At 39.8% G+C, this 22,264-nt stretch overlaps 2 protein-coding genes across 2 annotated transcripts in view; both read left to right on the top strand.

Moving 5' to 3' along the window:
- PDE4C (phosphodiesterase 4C) overlaps positions 1-3,251 on the top strand; it is a 130,560-nt gene extending 127,309 nt beyond the window's left edge. Inside the window, 3 exon segments of the mRNA XM_029282978.1 lie at positions 1,314-1,436; positions 2,133-2,315; positions 2,712-3,251. Coding sequence (XP_029138811.1) covers positions 1,314-1,436; positions 2,133-2,315; positions 2,712-3,251 — 846 coding nt within the window.
- Positions 3,252-11,208: 7,957 nt separating this feature from the next.
- The window catches only part of RAB3A (RAB3A, member RAS oncogene family), a 22,713-nt gene continuing 11,657 nt past the window's right edge, over positions 11,209-22,264 (top strand). The window contains exon 1 of the mRNA XM_015809991.1: positions 11,209-11,236. The gene's annotated coding sequence lies outside the window, so the exon portion shown is untranslated. The remainder of the gene's footprint in view (positions 11,237-22,264) is intronic.

Below are 22,264 nucleotides of genomic sequence, written 5' to 3'. Positions count from 1 at the left end.
GGCAGTAAGACACGAGTCGAGTGACAGTCAGCTCTCGGTTTATTGGCAAGGCATAAAGTAAATCCGGACTGGCTCTCTGGGCCAGGGGAGCCCTCTTTTATGGGATTCCCCTGGCTTGTAATCACACAATTCCATTGGCTGGCAAGACCCTGTTGCTAGTTAGCCAACCAGCAACGGGCATGAAACTGTATGCAGATGGTGACGGGCAATCACCCTTAATGGGCGATCAATGGTGAAGGGCAATCACCCTTAATGGGTGATCAGGATATGCATAGGGGATTAAGGGGGGGGAATACAAAGAACACAACACATTGAATGTTAGAGAGACTGTATGATGTAACAAGGAATATGAATCTGAAAATCTGAATATGGATCAAAGAATGTTAGTTGTCTTTGACCGGGAATATGGAGGAAATGATTGTAAGTTGGGTTTATCAGAAAAATTATAAAAATGCAGTGGGAATGGGATGGGTTAAAGTGTGTGCTATAAAACAAGAAGTAATAGGTAAGGTAACTAACCAAAGAGAGAAACAACCTAGAACTAAGGAGAAATTTCCTGACAGTTAGAAAAATTAATCAGTGGAACAACCTGCTTCCAGAAACTGTGAATGCTCCAACACTGGACGTTTTTAAGAAGAGACTGGACAGCCATTTGTCTGAAATGGTATAGGGTTTCCTGCCTGAGCAGGGGGTTGGACTTGATCAGAGGCCCCCAATCTTTTGGGCACCAGGAATCGGTTCTGTGGAGAAAGGTTTTTCCACGGACCGGAGTGTGTGTGGTTTTGTGTGCTGCCTGCATCCCACAGATGGGGCTTTGCTTGTTTGTGCGGACTGGTTGCTGACATGCTGTGGCCCGGTACCGGTCCACGGACCAGGGGTTGGGGACCTCCAAGATCCTTTCCATGGTTGGATGCAATTGATGAGAACATGAAAAAGAGCAATGAAAAGTTTTAAAAAATAAAAAGAAGTTGCATGTGGATATGGAAGAAGTAAAGAAGACATGTAAGAACAGAAAAGTACAGAGAAGTATAATAATGATGTAAGTTTTAAATTCTTTGGCTTCCTTCTATTTCTTATTACTTTTCTTTACTCTGTGTAACATTGCTTTACTTAGGTTGGTATGAATGAATGCATGAATAAATGCCTGCAGACACAACAATATTATGTTATTATGTGTAATTTTTTCTGAAATTTGTTTCAAAACTATATTTTGTTTCTCAAGTGACTCTTGTCTCTTCTTTCTAGTATTCTTGAAAATAGGGAGAGGAATACAGAGAAATAATTTTTGTATTTGTGGTGGGGGGTATAAATAGGTCTTGGCAACAGATATGTCAAAACATATGAATCTTCTGGCTGATCTGAAGACAATGGTAGAGACCAAGAAAGTAACCAGTTTGGGAGTCCTGCTTTTGGATAACTACTCAGATCGCATTCAGGTAAGGCACTAAGGAGCAGGGATAAAATGGAGAAGAGCAAATTTCAAATAGAGGTGTGAATTCCAAGCTCAATTCATAGTTCAACAAACTTAGAGCTGAGCTCAAGATTTTGTGGTTAGTTATTAAAACCACGAATGTCAATGATAGTTCTATTGACATCGTCTTGTTCAGAACTTAATGTTATTAACTTCAAAGAGTATTATTAGTGTACTAGCTGTACCCAGCCACGCGTTGCTGTGGCTCAGTCTGGTAAAAGCGTGTGTTGCTTTTACGTCCAACAGATGGCGCTGTTTTTTAAAAAAAGCATGTTTTACCTGTCACAGGTGTGACATCTATATAATATTGGTATATAACAACACGCGCGTATTCAAATGCAACGTTGTGTCAAAATTTCAAAGCAATCGGTGAAGAACTTTCGGAGATTTAAGATTTTGAACAAACGAACATTTACATTTTTATTTATATAGATATGAATCAATTTAAAATATATTCTTAAGATCTGTCTGAATTTGGTGCTAAGAAAAATAATAAAGAGGCAGAGAAAAATCAATGAGATACATACTTATTAAATATTATTAATAAAATTGAAGTGCTGCAACGTATTAGTTGTGAAGTTAAGACTTCCAATGATACTTCTTCTTTGATATGTTGATTTGTGATGTAGTTCTACTGTAAATGTTATGTTTTCCTCCACAGGTTTTGCAGAACATTGTACACTGTGCAGATCTCAGTAACCCCACAAAACCACTAGAGCTCTATCGCCAATGGACAGACCGAATCATGATAGAATTCTTCCACCAAGGGGATCGTGAGCGGGAGAAGGGCATGGAGATTAGCCCAATGTGTGATAAACACAATGCCTCCATAGAAAAGTCTCAGGTGACACTGCTAGTAAACTCCAGGTTACAGATGGCATGGGAATGATAGCTGTTTAACTGTGGGTGGGGGTTTTGAAAAAAACTACAATACTCAAAAATTTTATGCTAAAATGAAATAAAATACAAAGCTAAACACAAATGAATGTAAACGCTTTGTGTATAAGCATAGCCAACAATAATTTTAAAAACGTATTGAATGGAAGGGAGCAGGAGAAAAGCAAACATGGGTATTCATAGTCAGAGCATTTTGAGTTAGGAAACATTTGCTTGTATACCTAAGTTTTTTGCAAGTGTAGAATTGGGACTGGAGGAGGAATTAGATACAAACTTATAAAAGATAGGGTAACAATGTCTGCCCTAGCACATTTAACATTCTGTGTTGTTTTTCTTCTGCCAGGTGGGATTCATTGATTATATTGCGCATCCACTTTGGGAAACCTGGGCTGACTTAGTTCATCCTGATGCTCAGGAGATTCTGGATACTTTAGAAGACAACCGAGAATGGTATCAGAGCATGATTCCTCATAGTCCCTCACCTCCCCCAGATGCATCAGGTTTAGAGAAAAATGGAGGAGACAAATTCAAGTTTCAGCTTACTTTAGAGGAGGAAGATGGAGAAGAATCAGATATTGAACCAGAGATTGAGAGCCCTCTGGAAGAGGATAATAGTGAATCCAAAACCTTGGGGACAACTGATGATTCAGAATCTGCAAATGAGCCATTGCCTTCTCCAACAGACAAATTGGCCAGCCCCCACAGAAATGCCCTAATCAAACAAAAAGGTGCACTGAACTTTGACAACCAAAGAACACTTTCACAGACTGATAGTGGTTCCATAGCAGATCCAGTTGAGTTAGCAAGAAGAGAGAGCCTGATTGATGCACAATCGTGTCTTGACATGGAAGGAAATATCACCTTTTTGCCTCTTGGGACGTAGTGAAGGGAAGACCCGATGATGATTACATTCTGGCAGGGCCAGAAGGGGACCACAATAGGCCACCCCAAATCTTGCTGCCAGCAACCTATGATTTCACTCCCCATTGTAAGGGAGTGTTACTATTAACATTTTCTTCCCCAAAGAAATCTGTAGCTTGAACCGCATTATTTGCCCAGGTGGCGAAATATCAGAGATCAGACTATGCCTGTCATGTCTTCCTTCCAGTGTTGCTGCTCAGCATCTGAGTTGTACGTGGCAAATGGAAAAATTCTTCCTGCTGGACTTGTCTCTATCACTAATTTCTTATTTTGGTTTCAACTTGGAAATAGTCTGTATCTTGTTTTAAGAAAGCCCAGGTGGAAATACAGCTCTTAGTTCAGTGTAAGAACAAATATTTTTGCCTGAAGATGGACACAGGTTCAATCTCTGACATCTTTAGTCTTCTTTTTTTAGAGGTTCTAGGCTGGGAAAAAGTTTTTTCTGACTGTGATCCCGGAAAGCTTTTTCAAGTTAGAGCAGACAGTTCTGGGTTGGTTGGACAACTGGTCAGACTTTTTTAGTCCTACACTTTCCAAGCATGCAAATTTCATTTGAGGAAAGGTTCTGTATGATCCTGCTAAAAATCAGAATAATGTAGGCGTGGGTTTGATGGACCAATGATTTGACCCAGCAAAAAGGGAATCTTAAAATGACATGCTACTGCAGAAAGGGGAATTGTGCAGATAAATATTATATTTGCTTTTCTCAAGTGTAATAAAGCCAGCATCCTGGGAAGTTTCACATAAAATATTCAAGTAGGAGGCAGTCTCTGTAAATTACAGTGTGATAGGATGCTATCAAGAAATACAAAATTCATCCTGCTGGATGCACTTGGCATCAAATTCCTGATACTCAAACAAGAAGGCCTTCCTTCCGACTGCATGTTACCTCATTCTGGTAGCTGCATTGAAAATAGCCTCTTTTATCTTAATCTCCTAGAATACCTTTTCTCCCACATGAAAATATTTATAGAAAGTGATAAGTCCATTTCTCCAATATTCAGAGATTTTGTTTTAATTTTTCCAGTAAGACGGGAAAACCCTATTGTTTAAAATTGTTTATTTTGTAACATGTATTTCTCCATAGCAGCTGTAAAGAGTAAATTATTCATGTTTTCTTTTTTAAAAAGAGGAAAGTATTTTTGATGCAGAAATAGGTAATCAATATTTTTAAAAATATGTAATTAATCTTCCCAGCAATTTCTAATATAAATTGGCTATAGTAACTGGCAGAACTGCTTGCTATACAAGGGTAATTGGAAGTCTTGCTAATTTTCAAATTAATGAGGGGGGGGGGGAAGGACCTGAAGTTGATAATTTGACTCTTCTGACATTTTAATCACTTTGACTTTTTCCTGTGAAATCAATGCCCCACTTTCTTGGGGCTTTGGGGGTATGGGGCTTCATTGCCCCTTTCTCCTAAAAGGAATGGGAGAAGCTATCCCAAATGATGTGTTCATATTAGACTACTCATAAAGGTTTTGTGTGATATGTACACTATTTATTTTGGATCTTTTGATCATTAACATTTTGCGGAAGAAAAAGACCTATTATTTTTAAAAGGCATTTTAACTTTGTTTTCTAAATACAAAAACAATTGTTTTGTTTTAATAAGTTGGTTTTGTGACATTAGGGGAGAAGCAATTTACGTGGAATTGTGAAAAAATTGTGGATTTAAACGTTTCCCGCCTGTTTTCAGTATTCAAAGAAATCTATTATTTTGTTCTTTCTGGGTTATCTGGATCTTCACTCCATGTATTTCACAGCTCACAAAAGAGGATTGTTACAACACTGAATTTGCTGCTAAACATTTCTTGATTTCAATCAAATTAGAGATCCATTCTGTCCCTCTTATTCTACATCCCTATGCATTAAAGAGTCTGTCCTATCCCAGAGAAGACTTGTAACTAGATAGTACTCTGTCCATTGATTTTTTTTTTTCCCCTAGAAGGCTTAATCTGCTGATTTGAAGAGATGCACTTACTGCTTTGGGTAAATAATGCAGCTTTATGGAGCCTCAAAAAGAGACAGGGTCCGTTGAAACTGGGGAATCATTAGCCAATGTAAGTAGCAGATAAAAGTTATGAATAGAAGAATGAGATTTAAAGATTCATTTGTAAAATTTTGGCGAGGCCAACTTATGATTTGAGAAGCTTAAACTGCTGATTGATTATAAAGCTAGGGTGGTACCTCCATCTACTGTATTTACGTATTAGAAATCCAGGGAGGGTGCAAATGAGGATGATTCTATGCACCAAAATGATATTGTGTCTCATCATTTTCTTTCCATATACTGTACCTCTTATGAAAGGCCGGTTATGCATTACTACTGGGAAGGCTACCACTTTTAATTTATTTTTAGCAAGTATTTTTTTTGTTCTTTTTTTAAAATAACTTTTGTAGCTTTATGCTTAATAATATTTTAATGTGTAATAACCTCACCAATGGTTGGTTCAGGCAAATTTTATTGATAGCAATTGGTTTAACTGTGATTTGCACTCAAAAATGCTGCATTATGTGTGTGCAAATGTATATATGTATATGTTGAATGTTTGTTTGTATACACATGTATTTCACAATGCACTTTGAGTTTGCTGAGCTGCCACTGGGGCCTGGCCCTACAGACTAAGTTACTGTTTCTTTGTGAAATAAGTATTGTCATAACCACAGAGAACATATTGGCATTTTTATCTGATTGTCTGTTTTTCCTTGCAACATTGTTTTCTGGCAACACCTTTTCTTTACATTGTATTTAAGTGTTAAAATGAAATGTTTGGCTTTTTAAATTGTACTATAAATCTCCAGAGCTTGAAAAAAACACTTCAGTCCTAAAGAGATCATAGTAACACAGCATTGTTAGTAGAATGGTAACTATAGGAGAGAAGAGATACTACCAACTGGAGTTTAGAATGTAGAAATTGTGGATGGAGATGGGAATGAATCCAAAATAGAAAGGTAAATCTGAGCAAAGAAATTAGAGGAGGGAGGGAGATTATATGGTGATGCTTGATCAAAGTTTTAGGCAAAAAAAGCAAAAAGGTATGAGAACTGTCAGGACCTAGCCCAACTGATTGAGGAAAATTAGGATCAGCTATTAGAACTGCAAAGGATGTAATGCTCTCCTTGCAAACAACACTTTCTAATATCTAATATAATTATTTTGAAAGGGTAGTGGATTGAGTGGTATTGTATGTGAAATTTTCACAGAAACCGATGCAAAAATGAGTGAAGTTCTGGAAAAACAATAATGACTGCTTATTTCCCACAGGCCAGGTCCTTTTTTCCTCCCAGCAAATCCATCACTGACAAGCCTAACTCCCAAATAATGTAAATATTTAATCCCAAAGCATAAAGCTTATCTCTCATCTGTGTTTGCCTGTCTCTTGTATGTCCCTCAGTGCTCTTAATTTATACACACACATCGTACATGCACATCTGCCTAGTTTCACAAAATACTTTTGCCTTCTTGGGGACTTATTATGACAGTGATCCACCAACTACATTTCCTTCCAGGCTCCATTTGTTTCTTTCACAGATTACATGGTGGAATTATAAGAAAGTACAGTACTGTATAATCAAATGGCCAAGCAAAACTCAAATCAAAACTTTGATATTGGATTTTGGAAGATATTAAGATTAAATAAGATTTAGCAACGCCTACAAACACACCCTGAGGTTAGATGGGGATTGCTAGAATAGAATAGAGTTGGAAGGGACCTTGGAGGTCTTCTAGTCCAGCCCCTGCTCAAGCAGGAGAACCTATACCATCTCAGACAAGTGACTGTCCAGTCTCTTCTTAAAAACATCCAGTGATGGAGTGCTATTTAGACCCACAGATGCACTCAAAAACTGTACAAAACATTTTTCTGCCATATTTTTCCTTAAACAGATATTATGTAAGTGAAAGAAAAGGAAAGAATGCGAAAAGCCAGAGTCATAGTAGTGGATTTACAATCACTTTAGTGATGTTTCAGTTTTGGAATGCATTTTAGCTTGCAGAACGTCTTTCAGCATATAACAATTAAGGTGGATTTCTTCCTTGTTTCCTGTACTTTGCCAAGACTGCAGTCTGTGTGACCCATAACTAGCTTGGGAACTATACAAGCAAGTATGTTTGAGATGTTCCTACTCTTTCTTTTTTTTAAAGTTATATCAGTCTCAGAAAAGATTCACTTTAGCAACATTTAGAAGTTTAAAAGTGATGTTATGTTGCCATCTAATGGTCACACACAGTCCTTGGACCTGCATTCACACATATCATTCTCAGTCTTCTGTTGTAAGTAAGTTTACAAGTAAACTTGTAGTCAACTGTAGCTGACTTTTTATATTCTTAGGAGATATTGTACACTTCCTGTATGTATCTCTCACTATGATCCAGCCATCCCACTGAGTTAGGGATAGTTTGGTTTTCTTATAGATGGTGATTTACGAGGCAGATGAGCTAAACCTATTAAAGCTCAGAACATATTTATTGAATTTTGCAGAGTAATGAATGAAAGTCCTAGCAAGATAACACTTAAAAGTTTTCTAATGATATTCCTCATAACACAACACAACACGATAGAAAGGAAATTCTGATGTTAGTCTTCTGTATCTAGATGCTTAAAACATTTTTTGTAAGTTAATTAATGGAAAGATTGTCAGTTACAGTATCTTACTGGAGAAATAGTACTACAGATACCAAACAACATGGATGGTTTGGGTTTTGTTAGGAGCCCTGGTGGTGCAGTGGTTAGAATGCAGTATTGCAGGTTAACTCTGCCCAGTCTGGAGTTCGATCTTGATGGGGCTCAAGGTTGACTCAGCCTTCCATCCTTCCAAGGTTGGTAAAATGAGGACCCAGATTGTTGGGGGCAATATGCTTATATTGTAAACTGCCGACAAAGTGCTGTAAAGCACTATGGGGTGGTATATAAGTCTAAGTGCTATTGCTATTGGTTTGTTTTTTCTCGCTTTCCTGGCCATGACTGTTTTGGCCCATTTTCACAACAGTAGAAAAACTTGCTAGCATTTTCAAATACTTTTCTCATACTACGATATATGCATTTTATACACATTTGTTACTGTGAGCATGTTAGTAACTAATTTCTCCATAATAAAACACATTTGTCTATGCCCTTTTCATTAACATGTGTTTTAGTGTGCACTTTTTATAATATAAATATTTTATGCATATTTTTGAGTAGTGAATTACATCGCCAAGTCAGACAAAAAAAACCCCATATAATTTGCACACACATTCAACTGGTGTAGGTTTATATAAAAGTTCAGACTAGATAAATCTCTCCCAGTCCTTAGACCTAACTGGTTCTCTCATTTCATACTTTGGCCTCCAATAATGATAATGACTCAAACACTTTTATGGCCACTATTATCCTGGCCCTATTGCTAAAATTTAATTGGTGTAGATTGATGTAGTGATTAAGTGCCCGGCAATCACCAGCAATCAACACTGATTTGAAAGGACACAGATACATGCATATTGCTGAAATGACAATAAATGGAAAATACCCCATAATGTTACAGAAGTATTATGATATAATACTCATTTAAGTGTAATTTCACTATCATTTCAGTAGTAAGAAAAGGATGGAAATGACACTGGGAAAACCTAACAGAATTACATTAGAGGGGTTTTCTTGATCCATCTATAAAACATGTGAATAAACCACAGCAGAGGTGCCAGTTCTGGAGTGTAGAAATTTGGGTGATCAGCGAATAACAATAAAAAGATACAGGAAACTCCTTGCTGCTATCTAGTAGTGGCTACTGTAATCTGGATAATGTAATGCAGTCCTGTTGTAATAGCTTTAAATCTCAATAATTCTATCACTGATATCCAATGGAGAATCATTGTTTATGACTGAAGCGTTATCAGCACTGATTTTCAAAAGGACCTCCTAATTATGTTTATCCTGTCTTAAAGGCCACATACTGTATGTCTAGTAAATTTTAAAATGGTTTTATATTCTGGAATCTGGGCTGTCATTATTGACCGTAGCCCTTTGATAGAAAATGTGGACATTTATTAAGCCTTCTAATATAGCAAACAAAAACCTAATATCAGGAAGCAGTCTAAAATGTTTTCCCTTCAGATTAAATAGCACATCTTCCAAGGGCTAAAATGCAATAAAAAAGAGAAATGGCTAACTCCTATATTTTTATGATCCCCAGCCCTTCCTTGCAGTCAGCAAAGTAAATCCTAACCTTGTGTTTTACAGCTAGTGCCTATGAAATCTATACAACTCATACTGAAGTTTTTTTCTTATTCTGTTGCTGAATATTGTTCCACCTTTTGCAAACATTGTAATACGCATATATATATATGCAAGCTTGCTTTTATCTTTCACCTTAAAAATCTCAGTTGTAATAATATTTTATACACTTTTTATACACAAAGCCACTGAATAATCCATAATAATTATATTATATAAAATTAATGCAGGAAGTCCTTGGCTTAAAGCCACAATTGAGCCCAAAATTTCTGTTATTAAGTGAGACATTTGTTCAATGAGTTTTGCTCCATTTTATGACCTTTCTTTTGTTGACAGTTGTTAAGTTGTTAAGTGAATCTGGCTTTTCCATTGACTTTACATTTGTTAAGTTAGTAACACGGTTGTTAAGTGAATCTGGCTTTCCCATTGACTTTGCTTGTCAGAAAGTTGCAAAAGGTGATCACATGACCTTGGGACACTGCAATATGAACCAGTTGTCAAGCATCCAAATTTTGATCCTGTGACCATAGGATGCTGCAACAATCATAAAAGAGAAGACCAGTCATAAGTCACATTTTTCAGTGCCATAACTTCAAACAGTCACTAAACGAATGGTTGTAAAGGACTTCCTGCACATATTAATAACAAGTTGCTGTTTTTTTGTTCCAGAAAATTCACAATTATTAATATGCTCAAAACTTCTGAAACAAGCTAGGGCAGCAAATAGGGCAGCAAATATTCGTGTCTTGTTTTACGCAACCACTAGATTTTTTGTGTGTTTTGGGGATCTGGGTCATGTTTTCAAGATGACGAGGTGAGGTAATAATATCAGGAACTTCCTCATGTTTTATTCGTGTATTCCCAGGAATTATATATACCAGTGTTTCTCAACCTTGACAATTTTAAGGCATGTGGACTTCAACTCCCAGAATTCCACAGCCAGCAATGCTGGCTGTGGAATTCTGGGAGTTGAAGTCCACATGCCTTAAAATTGTCAAGGTTGAGAAACACTGATATATACCTCTCGTGTACAACGTATTTCACTGAGGGCAGATAATACATAGTTATTTTTTCCTTTCACGCAAGGGAAAATATAAATAAGTAAATAAAAAAAAAATAAGCACGTAAGGAAATAATTTCCCCTCAGGACCACCCGGTAGCCCCTTCTAAGGGAAAAGGGTAAAATAAAGGAGGGATATATTTCGGTGAGAGAGAAAAGAGAGGGGGGGGGGAAGGAAATCGCAAAGGATTTAGCAACGCAGGCTTACTCAGAAGCAAATCCCTCCGTGAGGTAAAGGATTACACAGCCTAATCCAGGGGTAGTCAACCTCGGCTCTTTTATGACTCGTGGACTTCAACTCCCAGAATTCCTGAGCCAGCTTAGCTTAGCTTAGTTTAGCTTAGCTTAGCTGGCTCAGGAATTCTGGGAGTTGAAGTCCACGAGTCATAAAAGAGCCGAGGTTGCCTACCCCTGGCCCTAATCAATCACCGACGTGTCGCCAATGCCCAAGACGACAACTCCTCGGGCCCGCCCGCAGGAAAACCGGAAAAAAAGGGGAGGGCCCTTCGCGAAGTCACGTGACCCTCTCATCTGCATATCTCCGCCCCCTTCGGAGCGCTGGTGACGTTGGCCAGGGAGCTGCAGGCAGGTGCTTGTTCCCTCGCGCCACTGCCGCCGCCGCCGCCGCCGCCGCTGCTGCATTAGCTAGGAGACCAGAAGCGCGTTCACGGGGTAAGTGCGCGCCCGGTGCAATCCCCCCCACCTCGTTTTTTATTTTTTATTTTTTAATCTTTTTTCTAACCTAGATCGATGACACTTGATCTGTATCGCCTCTTTGCATTCGGTTGGCTTCCGACGGTGGCATTGCTTTGAAACAGGGTGGCGCGGTGGCGGCGGGGAGGGAGGGTGGGGGAGCAGGTTGTTAACCTTCATTTGACACATGTATGAGAAGTGGGGGAGGGGTGCAGCAAATAGATGGGGAGGGATGCTGGTTTATTGGGGGGGGAGTGTTTTTAAATCAAAGAATATATTGGGTGGGAGGGATGTTGCCGATTTTCCAAAGGGAAAGATGTTTTGCATTTAAAAAAAAAAAAAAAAAAATAGATGGCACGGCATGAAACGGGAGATGGGCATTAAGTCGCGGGCCTCGTCAGAGGAGGTTTCTCGGGGATGCAGATGGTAAACAGGAGGCTCTGGAAAGAGAGAGCGAAGGGGATGGGAAAGAGGGAAGCAGCATCGCAGGTTGCAAAGAGAGCCAGTTCCGGCTCAACTGCTGCTGCTCATTCGTGTGGGCCTTTCTTGCACGAGATTAGACTGGGCTGAGAGGGGGGAAAAAAAGAGGGGGCATTTTGTAATGTCAGCTCTTTCCCTCCAGGCCAAAAAAAAAAAAACCCCCAACCCCTCCACAAAGCTTTTCCTAAGGCTCTTCTGTGCCACTTCTGGTTTTGCTGTGGAGGAGAAGCAAATATGTCAGCAAGATCAGCTTTTTATAATATTGACCAGAGAGGTCTTTTTCTTCATTTCTCCCCTCCCAAATGCCCGATCTAGTATTGGGGATCAGCGCTTTGTGAACTTCTCCTTGGAAGATGCACCCTCAATTGCCCAGCTATTTAATTCCAAATTTTATTAAGAATGTAGAAGGGAAAGAAGATTGCTCTCTGTAGTCTCTGTTAAAGGATCTACATTGTAGCTGAAAAAGAGCCTATGGTAGTACGGTAAAAAATCTTGTGGTGAACATATTTATCAGCTTTCCTGAGGCTCAGCCTCTTGTATGCAATGCAGCAGTAGGGGTTGCTTTTTCAGATCAAGACAGTGGGGGAAGGGTACATCACTATGTTTGTTTCATCAGAAGGAGAGTAACTTACCCTGGCCGAGCTGCGCTCAGCTATTCCTGCTAGCTTAACAATTTTTTCCTTAAACATTCTACTGCCCATGGTTACAATTGCCCACTAGTTAGACCAAAAAGGTGGTGTCCATGTGTGTATGTGTGTGTGTATGTAGCCAGACAGACCACTTTAAATATTCAATAACCGGGAAGCATTTGATTCAACATGAAAGCATTTGCAACTTGAGCACACTATGTCAGGCATTGCATGGACAGATAAGGCCAGGCCAAAGGATCCTGCCGGATAACATCGCACTTGGATGTCCTGGGAAACCAGTGATTGATATTGAAAAGATTGAATAGCTCAGCATTGGCCTGTTCTGTTTTCCTTTACGTTGCCATAAGCTATGATGATGATAATTTGCTTAGACAGCTTTAAACCTGGGTTGGACTTAGGAAATGGAGAGAAGAGGCCTGTGTTAATTGCACTGGTGAAATGGAGCTTCCATGTTTGGAAACGGCCAGTGAAACATTTTGCACAGGGGTAATTGGCTGCCCAGTATTAGATATGATGCTGGGCAGGAGACATTCGATTAAGATTAGCAGGATCTTACACAATATGAGTCACGTATATTCCTGGATTAGAGCAGTCTCCTCAAAACATTGGGTGCTAATAATGAATACCTATAGGAGTTGTCACTTTCATGTCTTGCATAACATTTTCCCCTCTGAGGCATATGCATGAAAGTGAGATGGAGGAAGTAGCAATCCATTTTAACAGAATAACAGATTTGGAAGGGACCTTGGAGGTCTTCTAGTCCAACCTCCTGCTCAGGCAGGAAACTCTATACCGCTTCAAACAAATGGTGGCTGTCCAGTCTCTTCTTAAAAACCTCCAGTGCTGGAGCATCCACAACTTCTGGAGACAAACCGTTCCACTGATTAATTGTTCTCACTGCCAGGAAATTTTGCTTTAGTTATAGGTTGATTCCCTCCTTGATTAGTTTCCATCCTTTGTTTCTTGTCTTGATTTCAGAACTTGATCTTATCAAGTAGGGCTCTTGGCCTAGATCTTAAGGAAGAAAGGAAATTAAGTTAGGGGATATTAGCTATAGACAGATATTCCTATATATTAGAAAACCCATTTTGAAAATGTTACTCAGACATGATGCCATGATCTTCTCCCAGTTTCTGAAAGCCCAGCTGATGAGGTACTATTCTGTAAGCCAATTCATTTTGGGAATTATTAGTAGCAACTAGGATTGATGATTGTTTACTACTTCCTGAATCACAGATATGTATCCTTATGTAAGGCATGCTATCACTTTCCTTGCCTATGCTGTGAGCATTACATGGCTGCTGGCCTGATCTAGAGTTCTTCTTGTGTTTATATGCTTCATGAGCTCCTACCTAGAAGATCCCTTATTCAGTAAGTAGTTCTGAAAATTGGAGCCAGTTTCAGACTAATCAGCTTTCAAAGAAGACTCTGCAACTGTCATGAGAACTGGAACCTTTGTTGTCAATTTGACATTTTGTTTAAAGTGGAAATGTCATCTGAAAACCTTCTGCACCAGATACCCAAACAAATTCAAAAGTTCTGATACTCTTCCATGTTGGAGAACCAAGAGTTGCATATCTGCATTGGCCTATATGCTGTTTTAGAGGATTCCTACTCAACTTGCTTGCTCAACACCACATAAGGGGGGTCCCAGTGGCTGTGTTCATGCAGCATACTTACATCAATTAATGATTTGCTGGGTTTCAACAAGACACCATATCATAAACTAAACCAAAAAAATGGCTTGATCCAAAATGGTAAAGTTGTCTTCAAATGCTACAATGGCCTTATTGTTCAAGATGATTCACCATTCAAATATTAACCAGAACCAACCCTGCTTAGCTTTCTAAATCAACTAAGGTTTGCTAGGTCCTGTCATCTGCTAAAGCCCTTTGCATAACATACTAACAACCCCCCAAAATCTAGCCAACAAAACACTATCTCGGCTTAGCATATTGTACGAATTCATTTGATAGACCCTGACTTGGCCTTGTGAAATATATTGATGAATACAATCACAGGCAAATGCACATTGTTGAAAGTAACTCTTGGTGGCCTGAATTGGGGACATAAGCCTAGAAATTTCATTGCTTCATTCCTTTGCACTAGTCTTGGATTCTGTAAAGGGACATACATATTCTGCTGAAAACAGTGCAGCATGGACAGACAGGATCTGCATTTCAATGGCTTGTCTGATTCTGCACCAAAAGTTCTTCACATTTTAGGCATTCTGGTTTTCTTGGTGCCTGGAAGTTCTGGAGCAGGTATGTGGCAAGGCAGGTAAAATTGAATGTTTTTTTTCTTTTGCAGTGTCTTTCATTTTTACCCTCCTCAACTTTTTCATGTGTCTCAAGCACACGTGCTAATGTCAAAGAGCAAAGGATTTTTTTTTTTTGGGGGGGGGGGTAACCAAAGTCATCTTTGGGTAGTGAGACAGAAAGTCAAGATATGTTTTTTAAAAGGTGTAAGACTTTGATTTCATAGTCATATCAACATCTGATTCTCTCCCCTCACGGATCAACCTATGTGATTGTACCCATGCATGTTTGTGCATATACAGATAGTCGTCAATTTATAACCTTTGATTTAGCAACCATTCTAAGTTGTAATGGCACTGAAAAAAGTGACTTACATCCTAACACAACTGTTGTAGTGTCCTGCCAGTCATGTGATCAAAATTCAAGTGCTTGGCAACCAGCATGTATTTAGGATGGTTGCAGCTTCCTGGCTTTAAGTGATTGCATTTGTGACCTTCCCAGCTGGCTTCCAACAAGCTACGTTAATAGGGGAAATGGATTTGCTTAACGCTTAACGACCATGGAGATTTATTTAACAATGGTTGCAAAATAACTCACTGCTTTGACTGCTTTGCTTAGCAACAGAATTTCCAATCCCAGTTGTGGTTGTAAGTTGAGGACTATCTGTAATCACAGCCTATAAACAGGTAGTTTTCCAACATGGGACATTGTAACCAGACTCACGCCTTACATTAAGCCAGGGGTCTTCAAACTTGGCCCTTTTATGACTTGTGGACTTCAACTCCCAGAATTCCTCTGTCAGGCTGAGGAATTCTGGGAGTTGAAGTCCACAAGTCATAAAAGGGCCAAGTTTGAAGACCCCTGCATTAAGCCATTATATGATCTGTTCAGCATGAACCCCATTGGCTGTTGCTTTTTCTATAATCAAGTTAAGCCAAACATGATTTAGCCCAATCTTTTCCATTGAATCCGACCATGTGCCATGCAATTTAGTACTTACTGATTGGCAACACAAGTTCTGTTGATTTTCAGACCAAAAAGAGTCTTAACCAGCTCCATTTGGAGAATGAATTCAGATTTCTTTTTTTCCCTTTTTTTTGCACCTCAGCATGTGCAGCGTCATTGAGCAAAGGCTATTTTAAAAATAGCAATTCTAATATAATTCCTACCCTTATAATAAAAAGAGTGATTTAAACAGAACCATGTGAACTTACCTAATGCAAGGTGAGATCTCACATTGGGAAAAAGTCTTGGTTTATTAAATTAGCTTATTGGTTATATCACAGTTAGCCAAGTTTCATCACAAGCTATGGTTTACAAACCTGAGTGGTCATGTTCATGGAACATGCTAAAACCAAAACAAATGTAACTATGAATTAGTACATTGTGTGAACCAAGTCATTGAATCAGATGGAGCAGAGTTTTCCCAGGCCTTACTTGGTGATGAAACTTCGAATTCTTCCCCACCCCTCCTTCATATGCATTCTCTTTATCTCCAAACTCAGTGGGTATTCTTTCTTTACCTATATTTTCTTTCCTTGTCTTTTATGAGCCAGATTTACCTATCGCCTGGTCTTTATTTCCATTAACTTTTAAAGACTTGGATGCAAAGCAGAACAAGACTGCACTCGCATCATTCTAGAAGAATGTAACTCAAGACTTTATCAGTTCTGCCCTCTTTTGCTAAAATTCCCTGTTGTCTAGGTCAGAGGCCCCCAACCTTTTGGGCACCAGGGACCAATTCCATGGAGAGAGGTTTTTCTGCAGACCAGAGGGGACGTGGTTTTGTGTGCTGCCTGCATCCCACGGATGGGGCTTTGCTTGTTTGTGCAGACCGGTTGCTGGCATGCCGCGGCCCGGTACCGGTCCACAGACCAGGGGTTGGGGACCCCTGGTCTAGGTGTTTTAATTCCCAAACCAGAATACGGACCCAAGATCAGCTACAGTGCAATCTTTACTTCTTTTCTTGAACAGCCTCAGCACTGTTTTATTTGGGACTTCCTTCCAGACAGATCAGCAAAGAATTGCATTCTTCTTTAATGGATAAGGATGCTTGCCAATTTGGTACCCATTGGTAAAATACTAGAACGCCCAATTTCATACAAAGTAGATCATAGAGGATTGAATTCAAGCCACTCAAATTTGGAATAACAGCTTTTCTGAAACAGAACATTCCCTGTGCATAATTTAGGAGCACTCCATCTCCTGTTCTGCAAAAGTCAGAAATGGAGGCGTCCTTTTAAAATGATTTTAATGAGACGTTATTGAAAAGTTGTGCACGTATTCCCAGAGATCTACATACATAGCATCAGAGGTATCCACGGGATTTGGTTAAAAAAAGTCAAAATGTGGCCACAATGGTGCAATCCATCTGTTTTTTTATGTACTGTATGTCTCACTGACCTTTCTTAATCATACCCTGAGTCACCTCTGCATTTCAGTGAGTATAACAAATAGAAGGAAAGAGAGACCCGCATTAAGAAATATACCACCAGTTTAAAACTTAACAGTGAGCCAAGGTGACAAAATTAAAACTTAGCAGTGGGCCAAAGTGACAGAAGAATCAATACATTTTTTCTTTCCAAAAATCTTTCAATCCAGTGATTTGACTCAGTTTTATATGTCACTAGGGACCAAGGAAAGGGCAAAATGAGTGGCCAACAGTCTTAGGGCTGCTTTGCTGTAACTGAGTTTCCCACATTTTTTTTTCCTGTTGATGAAACAAGACAAAGCATACCTCTAAAAATCAATTTTGCATTGATCAATAAGACGGCCTGAGTTCTGATCTCCTCTTTAATCTCATTTTCTTGTTATCCTTTTGGATTTGTCTTTTTCATCACAGAACACCCAAAGCCAGGAGGAGGCATTCATCCTGGGAGCATCTGCTAAAGAGCTCAGTGGGGAAAAAACACAGCTGACTCAGAGCCAAAACGGAGACTGCTTTCCAGCTGCTACCACCAAGCATTGCTTAGCAGTTCCCTGCTGCACAAAACTGAGGCTGTTTAGCTGTAGCTAAACCCTGTATTTGAGATTGGCCTTTAAGAAGATGTGAGAGGAATCCAGCTAAATCCTTCTTGGGCCCTAGGAATTATTTCAACCCCTTCGTTTGCTTCGTGATGAAAGTAAACCGTGGGCTGTTTAATTAGCTAAATGATTTTATTGGGTGGTGTGTCTGCTATAATGAAAAGAGAAGGTAGGCATATCTAGGGTGCAGTGTATAAGAACAAGTGGTTTAAAACAAAAATTTTCTACCCCAAGAAAGTGTGGGAAGTGTAGACCTCTGAAATAACAGAATAACAGAGTTGGAAGAGACCTTGGAGGTCTCCCAGTCCAACTCTCTGCTCAGGCAGGAAAGGTCTGAAATGATATAGGGCCTATACCATTTCAGACAAATGGTTGTCAGTCTCTTCTTAAAAACTTCCAGTGTTGGAGCATCCACAACTTCTGGAGGCAGGTTGTTCCACTGGTTAATTGTTCTAACTGTCAGGAAGTTTCTCCTTAGTTCTAGGTTGCTTCTCTCCTTGATTAGTTTCCATCCATTGCTTCTTGTCCTGCCTTCAGGCGCTTTGGAGAATAGCGTGACTCCCTCTTCTTTGTAGCAACCCCTGAGATATTGGAACACTTTTATCATGTCACCCCTAATCCTTCTCTTCATTAAACTAGACATACCCAATTCCAGCAACCGTTCCTTATATGTTTTAGCCTCTAGTCCCTTAATCATCTTTGTTGCTCTTCTCTGTACTCTTTCTAGAGTCTCAACAACTTTTTTACATCGTGGTGACCAATGCTGTATGCAGTATTCCAAGTGTGGCCTTACCAAGGCATTGTAAAGTGGTTTTAACACTTCACATGATCTTGATTCTATCCCTCTGTTAATGCAGTCTAGGATAATTGTTACCACTGTCAACAGACACATAAGAAAAGTCTGTAGGTGGATCAAAATGAACCCATTACCTCTGGCATTCTGTTTGCTATCATGCCCAATCAGATATTCCCACACAAAACAAGCTTTTAGTTCTTTTGGTGTTGAGTGCTTGTAACAAGGGCAAGAAGCTTACAACATTATGTCGGTGTTTTCTATTTTATATCTTTTTCTGTGAACAAGGCTGGAACAAATGCTCAGTGCTAAGAAAATTACCAACTCTGTTGTCTCAGCTGTACAGATGAAACAGAAATAAAGTGCATTCAGTTTAATAATAGCAGTCAGTGCACTTTTAAATAATGAATAAAAGCAACACAATGCACTTTTAAATAATCTGTTCCACAAGCTTTCTGAAACAAAAAAAAAAAGTTGATGCTCTCTGAAAATGTTTCCATTTATGTGGTTTGCTTGACCGCTCAGAGACAGGAGCTCCATAAAATAACTCTCTTACCCAAAAGGCACTGTTCCAAGATGGAATCTATATCGGCAACGGTGATGGCACCAGTTAAGGAAAGCAATGCCTCTTTACTGATTTAAGTGTTAAGTTCCAGTTGATGAGCTGTATCCGTTTGAATAGCTCATAGACCAAATGATGATCCAATACCAATAAAATTCAGCAGCAAAACTGGCTGATTATCTGATTATTCTTAATCCTTGTGCACTTTCTAAAGCAACCTGAAATCAGCCTTCCAAAGCCTTTTCATTTTGCCACTGAAATTCATCACTGTGATTTTTGCCCTTTGGGGTACTTGGGGGGCAGGGAAGATGAGGGTAGAAATGGGAATTGTGGCTTTCCAATCAGAGAGCTGAATTGCAACCTCGACTGCTGAAAAGTTGCCTGCCATAGCGCTAAACTGATTATCCTTGGGCAATAATCCAGATAGCTTTCCCTTTTTAAAAGAGAATTATTTTTGAAAGGTAAGATAATTGATGTCCAAAGAAGAGGTGGATGCAATCTTCTCTATATTTTGGAAACCATCTCCAAGTGAAATGGGGAAACTAATTATTCATCCCATGGAGATGATACATCCAGTTAGGTTAATTGCCTTTTCAGCCTGTGTTCTCCAAGCCAAATGTCTGCATATGTCACAGAGATTTGTTCATAAAACAATATATGAAATATTTTTATCCTATAAGATCCAGGACCCTAAGGTAGCTTGCATATGCACAATAAGAAAAAAAGCAGACAAAAATCTCAAATGCAAATTATGTTATGATATAGTATGAAAATGAGACAAATCCCATGTTCACCTCGATATTTCCATCCTGGTTTCTGTTCTTTGATTGCAATAAACTGTGATGGAACCTCATTAAAATTTAATTTATTTATATATTTCCTTCAGAGGGTAGAATTGGAGTTGCCTTTATAGGTTTTCTCCATCCTGTACTATCGATTATATTTTCAGATCAATTTTTGTGGGATAGATTAATCTGGGCTTTCTTCTATAAATATTGCTTCGGGACTATCGCAAACACCTGGACATCTTTTCAGATGTGTAGATAGCTTCCAGAAATCCCCAGCAGCATGGCAATTAATTAATTAATTAATTAATTAATTAATTAATTAATTAATTAATTAATTAATTAATTAATTAATTCTAGGAATTCCAATCAACAGGTCTGGAAATAGCCCATGTTTGGGAAACTTGACTTATTATATAAATTTGCTTACATATTTAACCTTGGGGGTGCACTATATATATTGTGAGATAAGAAAATATAAGGTGTGTATATACAGTATGACATGACATACTGTACAGCAGAGGTCCCCAACGTTTTGGGTACCAGGGACCGGTTCCGTGGATAAAAGTTTTGTGTGCTGCCTGCATCCCGTGGATGGGGCTTTGCTTGTTTGTACGGACCGGTTGCTGGCATGCTGCGGCCCGGTACCGGTGCACAGACCGGGGGTTGGGGACCCCTGCTGTACAGCTTGCCAAAGCTAACTAGGCCTGGTTCTAGAACAGGGATCTTCAAACTTGGCACTTTTAAGACTTGTGGACTTCAATTCCCAGAATTCCTCAGCCATCATGGCTGGTTGAGGAATTCTGGGAGTTGGAAGTCCAGGGTCTTAAAATTGCTAAGTTTGTAGACCCCTGTTCTAGAACAATGTTTCTCAAACTTTGCAACTTTAAGATGAGTGTATTTTAGTATGCTTTCTGAAGAATTCTGGGAGTTGAAGTCTACCCATTTTAATGTTGCCAAGGTTGAGAAAGCTCTGTTCTCCAGCATGAGGGATGGATAATCCACTTGATTGGGTTTCCTGAAGTCCCTTGTACCCAATAAGACTAAGTCTGAGATAGCCACGCCTCCTGCCTGGCCGCACATGCCCAGTTCTGACTTAGTCTATACCCAGACAAGGCGTGTTGTTTCTCTGCTCTCCAGACTCAGGTTTTATTTAACTATTTTGGATATTTCNATTTTGCATCATTTTTGAAGATTCTGGTGAAGTGGGTGGCTGGTTTAGTTCCCCCCCCTTGTCTTTTGGGGAGGGCAGAACCAAGTAAAATAATTCCCCCTGTGGTTCCCAGCCTTACCTATGTGACATTGCCTCTGGCAATACGGATTTTAATCCTTTTTTCTCAGACTGATTACCTTGTCTTTCATTAGGACGTGGGTCTTAAATCTGGGCCTTGTCCCTAGCCTGTTTGTTGTTGATCCATCCTCAGACTTTGTTCTGAAGGGTCTCAGGCCTAATCCTTGTTTTGGATTGATCACCAGAATTAATATTTCAGCCTTCATCAATCCCATCCTCAGTCTTGTGCTGAAGGGATAGAGGCTGTTGTTTTCTCCTTGGCAGGGGGGCCGTTTTTGGTTCCGTCCAGCCTTTGCTACCTGGTTATCCCACCCTCAGACTTGTGCTGAAGGGATTCAGGTTTTTGTGCAAGGAGTTCATACTGGTTTTCCAGTCTGCTGGTTCTTTTCACTTGATACAACCATCTTCAGTATTGGGCTGAGAGATTTAGGGACACAATCTCCCTGATTGACTCTCAGGGGCGTTTTTCACTGGTTGTCACCTGTCCATTCAACACTATTTTTCTTTTGCTACCTTTTCAGTCTCACTTATAGATCAGTAATGGCGGAAGAGTCACAGCCCGATCTCGCTCCGGCACCTACCAGTCCTCCTGCTAAGCGAAGTCGCAAATCATCAAAGACTGAGGCAGCAGACAGGCTCAGGGTCAAGGCAAAAGCTGTCTCAAGTAAGGCTCCATCCAAAAGGGCTGAAAAAGACGCAGCCAGGAGACATCAGGCTCTTGAGAGACAGATATCCAGGGCTCAAAAAGCTGCTTTGCCACAGCAGGTACCGGTTGTCCCTCAACCTCCCGGGGCTTCTCCTTTCGGCCCTCAGGTTACCACAATTGCACAGGTACACAGACCATTGTCTCCGGATGGAGGCTCCCAATCTTTAGTAGACAATCCCATGGCGTCCAATCCAAATCCGACATGGGGATCTCCTCAGCCTACCCCTCCCCCTCCTCCTTCGGCCACGTTCACTCCCATGGCTGCTGGTCTCCGTTCTGAGCAGCCACAGACGCTTGCTCCAGAACAATTGCAATCTATGCTTACGCAGGTCTTGGGATGTCTTTCATCTTTACAGAAATCTCAACATTCTACACCCTCACAGGGTAAATCTCCCACACCAGATTACGCCTGTTCCATTCCTTCTGAACATTCCTCTCTGAGCGGAGAATATTATTCC

Source organism: Protobothrops mucrosquamatus, unplaced genomic scaffold, assembly GCF_001527695.2.
Source record: "Protobothrops mucrosquamatus isolate PMUCROS unplaced genomic scaffold, P.Mucros_1.0 scaffold6, whole genome shotgun sequence".
Lineage (NCBI taxonomy): Eukaryota > Metazoa > Chordata > Lepidosauria > Squamata > Viperidae > Protobothrops > Protobothrops mucrosquamatus.
Note: the sequence above shows the minus strand (reverse complement) of the source record. Positions and strands in the feature narration are given on the sequence as shown.